At 35.5% G+C, this 13,767-nt stretch overlaps 1 protein-coding gene across 4 annotated transcripts in view; it reads right to left on the reverse strand.

Annotated features, from left to right (window-relative positions):
* The window catches only part of LOC150091771 (uncharacterized), a 165,146-nt gene that overhangs the window by 25,814 nt on the left and 125,565 nt on the right, over positions 1–13,767 (reverse strand). For all 4 annotated transcript variants that reach the window (XM_090376882.1, XM_090376855.1, XM_090376864.1 and 1 more), the window contains one exon: positions 12,922–12,966. In XM_090376882.1, coding sequence (XP_090233008.1) covers positions 12,922–12,966 — 45 coding nt within the window. The remainder of the gene's footprint in view (positions 1–12,921; positions 12,967–13,767) is intronic.

A 13,767-nucleotide genomic window follows, 5' to 3' on the forward strand; every position in this document is an offset into this window, starting at 1 on the left:
CCACTTCACGAGAAACAGCTGGCACACTTGTGCTACCACATGGAGATTGACTTGATAAATCCAATGACAGTCATAGCCGCATTTTCAACACGAGATCCACTCGTTTTCGACCTCTACCTGGTCGAACACCAAGATGTCCTGTCACTTCAAATTTCGCAGTCATTTTGGGGACAGCACAAACAGTCATAGGTCCATGCCTTATGTGCTTCTGATGCCAGAATTCTCTGATAGCCACAGCTGCATTGTTGCTGTTCTGATAGTACAGCTTCACTAATAGCACCATTTCCTGCAACATTGTTGGCATTGCTGCTGTAGTGCAGGCAAACATCTACTGTATGATTTTGAAGAGACTGCTTTGCTTTTAAACAGTACAGTAGAGCTGAGTAGTGATACTGTGGCAATAAGTGACGATTATGTAAATAACTTACTTTATTTGCATAATCGTAACTAAGATAGTTACGTGGCATACAGTGACAAATTTTGTAATTAATTTTTTTCCCAATAAATGGTGAGCACATTCTTCACTGTACCTGTTGTCCAAAAATCTCTACAGTACGAGTCTTAGAACATGCCCCAGAGCCCTCTACATAGGGATTCTTTAATTTTAACAATCCTGTATATAATAATGATATGTTAACTTCACAAATTATTATTATTTTTTAAATTTTCCTTCTTTTTAATATCATAAAAAAACATTAAAATGCCAGAAAAGCACATGTATCACATCAAGTGTGCAGGTTTCACTTGCATATTAACCATTACTTCATAAACACTGCAAAAAAAAAAAATTAAAAAAAAATTGGAGCACATTAAGGGCAAGTTGCTACAATGGATAAAGGTACAGTTAAGTGGGAGAAGACAGAGTGGTAATCAATGGAAACACCCCTTCATGGACTAATGTTATTAGTGGAGTCCCCCAGGGTTCAGTGTTGGGCCCATTATTGTTTTGTATATTTATCAATGAGCTTGATGAAGGTACCTCAGGCTTAATATCCAAGTTTGCAGATGATACAATGGTTGGCAAGGTTGTTAATGACAGTATTCTACTGCAACACAATCTAGAAAAGTTGGGCAGATGGGCTGTGAAGTGGCAACTGAAGTTTAACCTTGACAAATGCAAAGTACTGCACATAGATAGCAGTAACTCCACAGCAACATACCGACTGTGTGGTACTACACTGAGGATAGCGGAGAATGAAAAAGACCTGGGGATAATTGTGCAGTCAGATATGAAGTTTACTGAGCAGTGCAGACACGCTGCCAGAGCAGGTCATGGTGTCTTGTCAGTGATATACAGGAATTTTGCTAGCAAGGATAAGAGGTGATTATCACTTTTTGCATAAGGCAATGGTCAGGCCACACCTTGAGTACTGCATACAGGTCAGGAGGGCCTCATTTCAGAAAGGATACAGAGTTGCTAGAACGAGTACAGAGAAGGGCAACAAGATTGGTGAGGGGAACAAATGGGTGCTCTTACCAAGAAAGGCTTAAGTTCTGCAAACTGCAGCATCTGGAGACTAGACACCTGTTAGGTGATCTGATTGAGGTGTATAAGGCTTTGAATGGTTTGAGCAGGTACAACGCTGATGAGATTCTTCCTCTTGCTCATATTAAGAACCTGACAGTTGTGGAAGCTGATAGCTTAAATAAATTGAAGGAAAACTGGACAAACCTTTGGAGTGAATGGTGAAATGGGATTTTTTTTTTGGCCGAGGCCGTATAAGTTGCTTTCTTGTATCATATGCTTCTGTTAATGCTAAAGGTGCAGATGTTCAGGCTCATGGGATGAAGCTTCCTGCACCCAAATGCACCTCCATATAAATATCACAAGTATGCTTGCCACTCCTGTCCTTCTGTAACTTGAACCAATGGGGGAGAGAGGGGTATCTTTCTTGCAAGTTGTCTAACCAAGTAAAACTATACCAAGTTACTCCAACAGTGCTACAACCAATGGATCAAGGTATGATCAAAAGTTTCAAGCTCATGTTAATCGCAACTTGGTCCTTTTGCTCATTGACAGAATAGACAAGGGAATTGAAATTAAAATCTCAGTTCTAAATGCTATACACTTTATGAGTGATGTGTGGGAATGCATTTCACAAAGTTGCATTCAAAACTATTTCAAGAAGGCTGAATTTCAGTCAAAGCAAGATAACGTTACTGGCGAGGCAGATCACATTCCATTATCTGAGTGGTTGCAAAAAAGGGAGTCCAGAGTATTTTAATCAACTTCCAAACATCAACAGTTGGGAGCCCTTACAACAGAAGACATCATAGAAACTGAGTAGCAGGTGAAGTAGTAGTAGATGAAGAAAACTGCACTATAGCCATAGCAGCTAATGAGCCAATAAACAACCATACCACATGAAGAAAACTCCATTCAGTTTCCATCATATGGAGCAGCTATTGACAGTGTAGAGAACCTTCAGTGTTTTTTCAAAGCTACAGACAATACTGATGCAGAGGTGTTCAGTGCCTTAAGTCTGATCAGAAGAAAGTTGAGACAAAAGCAGAAGACCAATCAAATGACCCTACATTCATTCTTGAAAATTGGACCCTACATTCATTCCTGAAAATTGGATAATCACTTTTTGAAACAATCAATCCTTTTTAGGGCAATAAATAATTTCCATATGTAGGTTAACCTTTTACAGTTTGCAATTCACGTTTGCCTCTGGTTCCTACACTTCTATTGTTCAGAATCACCTGACCCGGGTATAACGAGCACTCGGATACAGCGAGCACATCTTGTGTGTCTATTTTTCCACAGTGTTGAAACAGTAGACAAAGAAAGTCCATACTTCTTGCATATCTCTATGTTCTTCTGACCAGTCTGCAGTTCTTCAATAATTTCAGTGTTTTCCTTCACCACTGCTTTACTCTTCGGGCTCTGAGATTGGAACCAAGTTCCTCTTACTGTCCTTTAGAAGTGAGAATAGAGTTAGTTGTTAAAAGAGCAGTTTATAAAATTTTCTGCGAAATCCACTATCCGAAACGATCAGCTTCAAAGCAGAGAATGCACCTAAGCTCTCCGGAGGTCTTCTGCTTTTATCTATTCAGCAGCAGCCAGCGATTGGCCATTGGAAAAGGAGTGGGGTGTGTTTTACAGCTCGCTGCTGCAGAGTAGGTAAAAGCAGACCTCTAGAGAGCTTAGAAGCATTCGCTGCTTTGACATTGATCGTTCAAGATAGCAGCTTTCACAGGCAATTTTATAAAATTTCTTTTGGAGGACAAGTAGGAACTTTCTTCTCATTTGTAAAGGATGACAAGCACTTCGTTTGCTGTACATGGCGGTATGTTCCCTCGTTATATCCGAACTGAATGCTGTTTTTAAATGAAACCAAACAAAATATCTCAGTTTACTCGTTGTAAGAGGGCTCGCTATAAACGAGTTCAACTATATTTATTTATTTATTTATTTTCATCATTTCTTACCCAGCTCTTTGCTCCACATGTTAAACTAGCCTAAAACTGTTATAAACAAATTGTCTTTTAGTTAATTTCCCTTTTATTCTGAAAAATAATTTACTTAAATATTTTTTTTCTAATTTCCATGGCTAATCTTCCAACTTCATTAAAGACTGTTCCTACATACACAAAATCACAAACTCATTCTAATTTTTGATTATTCTACTCTAAATTTTACTTCTCTTCCAACTTTCATAATGCTTGTTTTTGTAATCAATTTTCGTGTAAAATACAACCGTTACCTAATTTATTCAAAGATTCTTGAAGATCTTGCAAACTACCACAGTAAACTGTCGAAATATTGGCACCCCAAATAATGGAACATTCGCGCTAACAGCACATTGAGATCGGATGTTTACATACAGCGCAGATGCCTTGCAGTGCCGGAAAAAGAAAACAGCAAGTCACGTGATAAGTGAACTTTGTACTGATATCACAGATTATATCACTGTTTTACATTTATTTTAAATTAAAAAACCCTCATCATGGCTCCTAAAGTTAATTAACCTCATACATAGAAGAAAAGAAGAACAACATTAAAGCTTAGTGACAAACCTGATATAATCCAAACTATTACAGGTTAATTCATATACCCATGTGTATTGTGTCTGCATATTGTGTGCTCCCTGGACGAAAAACTCCAGTTTCTGTGGGGGGGGGGGGCCTGCTACCTATGCCTGAGACTGATTAACTCAGCCAACGGAATGAAAAAATCCCATAAAAGTTCATAGACGGGATTCGAATCAGGGCCTCGTCAACCAGATATGGGGAGGACGCCGATGATGCCACTGTGCCACCTGCGCAGACTAAACTTGATATAATAGAGAAAACAGAACAGGCGTAAGCAGGAATGTATTAATGGCAGAATATAACATTGAATCGTCAACATGTTTATGCTTTTTATATGCAGTTAATAAAATTGCATTCTTAATCTCTTTATTTCTTATTTAGCCTGATTATTTCTGCATTAAATGCACTTTCTATCTAGATCCCAGGTTCCCAACTTGTGGGTCACAACCCTCAAGGGGGTTGCAAAGTGTTTTCTGGGGGGTCGCCACGGTTATTTTTAGTTGCAATTATTTTTATAAGAAATTTCACCACAAAGATTTTCAACACTTATTTATTTCTATATGGCTACACTGCAATATTCTACTAGTGGTTGTAACACTGATTTTTGATAAACGAAAGAAAGTGACTTAAGGACCACCGCAGCAGAAACTTAAAAAATATTAAAAGCCCACCATATTAAACATTTTATATTATTTTTAATGTGGCAGGCCTTGAATATTTTTTCAAATTTCTGCTGCGGCAGACCTTGATTCACTCCCTAAAAATAAAATATACAAATGCAGTGTTATCATTAGAATAAAATTCTATGTTACAAATAGTAAACTGAAAAAAAAAAAAAAATATATATATATATATATATATATATATATATATATATATATATATATATTCACTATGATGCAAAATTCAATATCAAAATTCATTTTTAATCAGTGTCTTGATGTGTGAATAACAGACTGCCGAATACGGACCATTGAATAAAGGTGAGTTTCTCTCTTAACGTAGTTGAAGATCACCCTGTATGTTTTGCTGTCGCCATTATATTTGCAACGATGTAATTCAATAATGTCCACGATGGGCCGTCTAATGCAAACCGGCACAAACTTAGTTCACCAATAGTCAACCACCTTTAGTTGGCACCATGATAGAAACCAGCCACTTGCTGTCAAGTGTGGGTTAGCTAATGCTTGCACTTTCTAAAATCTAAAGAATGTCAATAGGTCGTCATCAGTCTGTGCTAAATCCCTACCCATGGAGAAAAAAACTTAAATATTCAGAAGGCTTATCTAAAATTTGGCTTTACCACCTTGATCAGTAATGGCATAGAGAAGCCACAATGCGTTTTGTGCAATGTCGCTCTCAGTGCTGAATCTACGAAACCTTCAAAACTGAAACGTCACTTAGAGACAAAGCATTCAGAACATAATAAAAAGGATTTGGAGTTCTTTCGACACCATGAAACTGGTCTCAGAGACTTGATCCTACAGGAAGTTTTCAGCAACAGAGCACAGCAGCAGTGCAAGCATCATATGAAGTTGCATTGGAAATTGCCAAACAAAAAAAAAAAAAAAAAAACCCTTACATGACGGTGAAGTTAATTCTTGGGGAAGCTAGCGAGATGAAGATGCGACAAATCTGTCCAATAACACTATTCAGAGGCGCATTTCAGATATGTCCGTAGATGTGAAAGAGCATGTTTTGAATGAAATCAAAGTTTCTCCATTGTTTTCTTTTCAAGTTGACGAATCAACAGACATAAGTTCATGTTCTCAGTTGCTTGTCTTCGTGAAATATATTCATTCAGATGACAAAGAAGATTTCGTTTTGTAGTGCACTTGAAACTACTACAAAAGGTGAAGATATAATGGAGAAGATAAATACCTTTTCTGAAACTGGAGGACTACAGTGGTAAAACTGTCTGTGGGGTTTGTACAGATAGAGCACCAGATTTGCTAGGGTCAAAGTCGAGCTTTCAGACAAAAGTGAAAGAACTTGCTCCCCACGCAAAGGGCATTCACTGCATGATTTACCGATATGCTCTTGCCAGTAAGACTCTTCCAGCTCCTCTGCACAAGGTACTTAATTCTCTGATGAAAATTGTGATTTACATCAAATCTGGAGCCCTCAACACATCTGTTTAAAGAACTTTGTAAACACATGAATTCTGATCACAAGGTTCTTTTCTACACTGCTGTAAGCTGGTTGTCGAAAGGAAATGCTGTCAATCATTCCTGAGTTGAAAGATGAAATCGAGTTGTTCCTGGAAGTGCAAGGAAAACATGACCTTGTGGCTTACTTTAACGATGAAGCTTGGAAGAAAAGAGTTGCTTACTTAGCAGACATTTTAGACCAGCTAAATAAGCTGATCTAAACCTGAAACTTCAGGGAAAGGAAACATTTTATCCAATTTCAAGGTAATCTTCAGGCATTTGTATCCAAGCTGCAAAACTGGCATTGGAATGTAAATCTTGGAAACTCTGCAGTGTGGTAGAAGAATCTGAAGGCGAATTGGATGAGAATCTGAAGGAGGAGATTAATGGACACCTTGAATTCCTTGAAAAGGAATTTCAGCAGTACTTCCCTGAGCTTACAGAAGAAGCCGCACTGGTACGAAACCCATTCTCTGCTTCCCTGAATGTAGCCAGCATTCCCGAAGAAGTACAGGATGAATTCTTGGATCTGCAGAACAATTCCTCGGCACGTAATTTGTTTTATGAAAAATTGCTGACTCAGTTCTGGTGTGCTATGTACCAGTCATATCCAAATGTCACCATGCTTGCCTTTCGAGTTTTACTTCCATTTGCCTCTACATATCTCTGCGAGAGTGGATTTTCAATGCTTCTTCATATCAAAACAAAGGCAAGAAACAGACTGAACGGCAAGGATGACACGAGGTTGGCTTTAACAAACACTCAGCTGCAAATTTTTAAGCTGGTTTCTCAGATACAACCATCACATTAAATATTGGTTAGAATTATATTCTGAAAAATCTATTTTTAATGTGTTTTCTTTACCCTATTAAAAATGCCTTACTATGCTAATGTGGCGGGTGTCGCAACTTGAAAAAGGTTGGGGAACACATCTAGATAATGGAAAAATTTAAATAATGGTACCTTGAATCCCCGAAGATGGGTTATTCTTCTGTATTTAGCTTGTAAATTACTAATAAATTTTATCATTTTTATATATAAACTTTTTATTCACCTTAAAAGATTACCTTTATGCCAAATTTTTTTAAAAATTCAAAGTAAGCAGATTTCTAGCAAATATACAGGTGTGGTAAAGTACCTGGACTAGTGATGTTGCAACTATGTTCTATGAGTTTGAAAATAAACAGAAGTAGCATTGTAATTCCAACTTCCTCCAATAGATGGTGATACAGATTGTTCAGTAGGCTAACAGGTTGCAAGTAACAATGGGTACTGTTAATGTAATGTTCCATGTCATGATTTTGCAATGGAGTGACAAATGAATAACAAATTTTGCTTTAAACTGGGAAAAATTTTAAAAGTATTTATGGTGATAAAATGTTAAGTTGTACCAGTGTTTCAATAGTATAAGCAGTTCAAAGATGGATGTCTGTCAACCTCTTGAAATGAGGATAGATTTGCAAAAGTTTGGGAAATTGTGGCAAGAGATCATTGTTTAACTCTCAGAATGATGGCTGATGAGTTGGATATAAATAAGGAAAGTGTGTGCAAAATTTGTGTAGCACAACTTGCAGATGTGCAGAAGCAATGAAGAGTGTCGTCATGCAAAGCCTTTATCAAGACTTATGAAGGCAATCCAATTTCCTCAACTGTATTTTCACTGGAGATGTTTTAGTGTGACCCAAGATAAAGTGCCAGAGCACACAGTGGATTTCAAAATCATCATCGAAGCCCAAAAGGTTTCATTTACACAAGTCCAGGATCAAGATGACGTTGTTTGTGTTTTTTGACAAATGATGTGATTCACAAAGAATTTATAACTGAAGGGAGAGAGTCAATGTTATGTTCTACATAGAGGAGCTTCAAAGACTACTGAAGTGTATTTCCTGAGTGAGACAGCAATTACAAGAGAAAGGCAGCTTATTCTTGTTGCACAAAAAAGCCCCCGCCCATTCCACACTTGTTGTGAAGATATTTCTAACAAAACATAGCATCGTATAGATCAGCGGATCCCAATGTGGTTTGCGAACCCCTGGGGATTCACAATAAAAATTCTGTAATGGTGTCTGCATAGATTTACATAGGTATATTATTGTAAACTACAAAATATAACTAATAATAAACAATAAAATTAAATAAAAAGTAAAAATTGCCAAAGAAAGAAACCACATCTCCCATAATAATTAGTTTACTATCTTACAGTATATCATATTAAATAAATGTTTTCCATACTAAATTTTTTTTTTTTTTGTTCTCAAGGATCATTGTTGTGTATAGGAACTTTTTTTTTTTTTTTTTACAGTCTATGAGACAGAGTGGAGAGACTGTTAGAGATGAGACATCAATTAGCCTAACTGCCCTCTTTTGAATGGAATCTAGAAGCCTGAGAAAGGTTTTGGAGGCACTGCCCCAGATGCGGGAACAATATTCCATGGTAGGGTAGATTTGTGATTTCTACAGAGTCAACAACAGTTGGAAGAAAAGTAAAGCTGAGAGCGAAAGAGAAAACTCAGTTTATTAGATGCAGAGGAAGCAATATTTGTAATGTTGCTTTATGCCAAAAGAGATTAGTCGGGGTAATCCCCAAGCTCTTGCCTAGAAATCGGAGCGTCATCGAAGATAAGCATAGGAGCAGAAGAATCCTTTTTGCGAGATATAAGACAGGACTGAGTTTTAGATGGATTGAAATTAAGCTATCTTTGCCCACTAGAGAATTATCTGGAGATCAGCATTTAAGGATTTGGCAGTGGATATTCGAGAAGTTGAAGCTTTTTGAGCAGGGCAAGATTTCTCAAACTGGAAGGAATGCAATGTACTATCGTCAGCAAAACTATGGATAGGATTTCCAGTCAATGGAAGGTCATTAATATACAAGAGGAAAAGAGTGGGAGAAAGAACGGAACCTTGGCAAACATCAGTATTAGTGGACAAGTTAGAAGACAGAGCTGTCTACCATCACCTGCAGTGAGTGGTTAGAGAGAAAACTGGATACACCGTTACAAAGAACAGCTGGCAAAACATAGGATGAAAGCTTATTTAGAAGACCTTTATGCCAAACACGACCAAAAGCCTTTGAAATGTCAGGAGAAATGGCTTGAGTTTCACCAAACTTTTCCATTGAATTTGTCTATAGATGGGTAACATAAGCCAGAATATCACCAATGCAATGACACTGACGGAATCCATATTGGCAATCACTGATCAGATGAAAGATTTTCAGATAGTTTTAAGAGTTGGCAGTTAATTTATTTCTCCATTACTTTGGATAGAGTAGAAGTAATCGCAATGGAACAATAATTGGATGGAAGGGATTTGTCACCCCTTTCAGGAACTGGCTGGATATGAGCAAATTTCCAAGCAGAAGAAAAAACACCTTTGGAATAAGAAAGTGAAAAAAGATGACAAAAACAGGAGTAGGCTCAGGAGTGCAGGCTTAGAGAACAAGTGGAGAAATACCATCAGGACCTGGAGTTTCCTTAGCATCAGATTCATCAAAATCCTGACATTCTTTTGATAGAAGTCCACGGGAGGCTTTGAATGGAGTGTGCTGGGAATGGTTTGAGGTGATTTACCAAGATCGATATATGAGTTGGAAGCAAAATAGGATGCTAGCAGGTCAGCTTTATCTTTGACTGATGTGGCAACAGAACCATCTGGTTTTGTTAGAGGTGGGAACAGAGATGAGCAAAAATTGCGGCCAATAGCTCTGGCAAGAGACCAGAATGCTCATCTATCATTTGGACTAAAAGCTAGTTTTCTACTCTAAGCCTGTTTGAAATCTAGTTTGGATTTATTAATAACTGCTTTACAAAGTATAAATAATACTTAATAATAAAAATTATTATTATGCAATGTCGCTTATAAAAACATAGTACTGGAAGTATTTTATAATAAAAATTCAGAAATATATGATTCCAGAGAATATAGGCTTAGTGGTTCGCATTAAAAATATTATGTTGAAAGGGGTTTGAGATAAAAAATATTACACTGAAAGGGGTTCGCTAGACAAAAAAGGTTGGGAACCGCTGGTATAGATTAACCATCCACCTTTCCCTCCCAATCTAGTGGAATTCTTTCCCAAGGTGAAAACTGCCCTGAAATGAAAGAGATTTGGCATATTAGGAAAACCATAACTGCCAAACTGAACATCATCTCTTTGGATGCCTACTAATTTCTAAAACTTTTAGAATGGTGCAATAAGTGCATTTAATCAGGTCGTGATTACTTTGGAAAAAAAAAATAAATAAAATAAACAAATAAAAAATAAATAAAACAATTTCGAACTCCTTCACTTTGTGTCCTTTTTATTGCACCAGAAACTTTACTGCCACATCTTTATCACATGCTTCACAAGATTAACAAATTCTTAATACAAGCAACTCTCGGTTTACAAAAGAGTTCCGTTCCAAGAGGTTCGTTATAAGTTCTGTTCGGTATGTGTATCTTGCATTCCTGAGCTTTTATGATATGTATCGTATAAATCAGCAGCCATTTTAAAGCATTAAAACCATGAACTAAACATCAAATGGTCTATACAATGTTTTATTATAATGTATGTATGCAATATGGTTCATCGTATATGATACATAAAATAAAATAAAAAATAATAAAAAAAGCAAGATATCATACTTGCTAATTTTAATTAAAAACAAAGAGTTACAAAATAGAAAAAAAGAAAATGAGTGTAAATAGTTCTCGACTTTATGAGTTAATTCGTTCCAAGCGTGCGCTTGTAAAGCGGGAATTTATTTCCTATAGACAAGGTTAAAAATAGGGGTTACATTCTCAACAATGAAATTAGTTAGCTAATTAGTTTATGTTTAAACAATGATTGATTTATCCAAAGAAATGAAAACATAGCCTGTAAAATCAAGCAAATTATAATAGAGAAATTATTTGACTTACAAATGTTAAAGAATGTTTATTCTTCATCATCATCGACTAAATGCACACTCGTTGATCACTCATTATTGGCTCGTTTGTTTGTTGCACAAGGAGTCGTCTTCTTCAGAAATGGTTCAAGATGCATTTGTTTCCAAGATAATCTTCTCTTTTAATTATAAATTTCATGCATAAACATTTTTTAACGGCACAAATTACAACTAACACAATTCGCATGGAGTAACAAGTTTACGAAGCTTTAAAAAAAAAAAGGAACGAAGAGAAGATTCTGAAAATTCGTGTTTTTTATGCGATTGGAGATTTCAATAAAAGGGAAACATATTTCACCATAATAACGTAAACAACCACACAATTCCAGCTATTGGCATTTTCGCAAACGCAAGATCGAGTTTACTACCCGTTTATAATTGTTTGCACTAACAGAAAAACCCAATGAACCGGAAAGTGCAAATTGTTTTTGTTTTATGGTCGTGACGTCCAGAAATTTTCTTTAGAAAAATGTCACAAAGCCGTTCAAAATTGGTTCTTATAACGGAACATATGATAACGATGAAAGTGTAGTACCTTTTAGTGATTTGAATTGGTAACTATCATAATTTACAAACCATGCTCATGACCTTTTAAATGACATAAATAGCTTAGTTATACAGCGAAAATTTCAACTTCCGAGATACTGAAACGAATTACCAAAAAAAAAAAAAAAAAAAAAAAAAAACCAATGTGTTATTGGGTTCAGTTCACGATATTCTGACGATACGACGGAACTGATTAATATCGTAAAGTGGGGTACACTTTATTGTATAGCTATGCACGTGGTTTGGAATGCAGTATTTATGAATGTTTAACATTCGTTTTTTGCAATTAATATTCATATTTGTTGATACATGGGGGGAGGGGAACTCGTAAAGCAAGAACTGCCTGTACTTGCTTTTATTTTTTTGTAGTAATATATGTACTGTACATATTTATTCAACTTTTATTCGTCAATATCTTCATCAGAATTTAATATCTTCCACATAAGTGACACTAGGTGCAGATGAGGTAGATGGAAGGGCATCTGATAATGAAGAAACAGCTGGGTTTTCACTTTTTAAAAAAATGTTTTTATAGAAGATTGCACAGTTAGATTCTTTTTTTTTTTTTTTTTTTTTTTTTCCTTCAAAAATCTCATTGTAGCATTCTAGACAGTCAAATTTCTCTTTTCACTTTTGCAATTCTTTCCATATTTGTGTCTTTTCAATGATTGCCAACCCTTCAGAAGTTGATTTAAAAGCTGCAGCCATTTTCTGCCTTATAAATGATCTGCGAGGCTGTGGAATATCAGATTCTTCTGTTACTTCAAAATTTAGATGGATCTCTATTTCAAATTATTTCATTGGTTGTTAATTCCTCAAAATGTGAGTCCAAAAGCTCTCCCACGTCACTCACATCAAGGTCCATTTTATTGCCCAGTTCAACAATTTTCTGATAATTATAATAATAAATACATTTTTTTAAAGTTTATTTATTTAAATCTTACAATTATGTTCACCATATGTTTGGCTTTTTTTTTTAAAAAGGAAATTTTTTTTTTTTTTTTTTTATGAAAACTCCAAACAAGAGAGGTTTTAGAACCTATTAGTACTTGGTACCGTGCTTGGGTTGGATGTTGAGAAGACGAAAGAAGATATTTATTGACATTAGACTTGAACTTCTGTAGACTGTAATTTTCAGGAAATACGTACGAAGAAAGATTGTTCCAGAAAACAGCATGGAAGTGAATAAATGAGGAAGATGAAAAGAAATAACTGCAGCTGTCAACTCTAATGTAAACAATAAAGTTGTAACTTACCTGATAGCCAGCATTTTTCCAGTAGTCCTCAGAAGCCTTGAAAATCTATAAATAATTTAAGAACAAGATATTTCAATCATGATAATTTTAGCACAGAAAATTCACACAATTGCAGTAAAATACCAAAGATGATAATATAAATGAAATGGATATATTTATATACTTGTGAAGAAATCTAGCTACTCATTTCTGGATAATCAGCAGTTTATATGAATGTATGTCTAACACAAATAAAGGAGGTGTAATTTTCCTCTGACCCTTTGCTTGACTATTTATTTATATTATAAAAAATCCTTCAAGTTTTGCTCAAAACAATCTCAAATTTCAATATTAGTTACTAATTAATAATTTTATTGAACGAAATGTGTAATGTCACTTACCCGAGTACTGAAGAACTATAGATTTCCCAGAGGGAATATTTCTCTGTAAATGAGTATTTGCAGTGATGGTTAACACACTGATAGTGAGAGTATGTGCGTTATGATAAAATATACTAATAGGAAGGGAACTTGAAGTTTCTTACCTACATTATTTGATTAAATTACACAATTATATGTATAGAAATAAACTATCTTAAATTATTAATTTTTTTAGGTTTAAAAAAAGTCATTCATTAAAACCAAAAAAATTTGAAAAGGAAAAGAGTTATGCATTAATGAAATCCCTTTTCTAAAGGATTTTATGGAAAGTAAATCCATGAGAACAGGAAGATATTATACACAATGAATGTGCTTCAGATAGTACCATTAAGAACCCAGAGTTAATCAAACACACAGATCCAAAAAAGCAGATGAAATATAACATGTTCCAAATTTACCCTTGATACTTTTTCTTTTGAAAGGACTA

This window comes from Mastigoproctus giganteus, chromosome 1 (assembly GCF_048544385.1).
Source record: "Mastigoproctus giganteus isolate SK-2022 chromosome 1, ASM4854438v1, whole genome shotgun sequence".
Lineage (NCBI taxonomy): Eukaryota > Metazoa > Arthropoda > Arachnida > Uropygi > Thelyphonidae > Mastigoproctus > Mastigoproctus giganteus.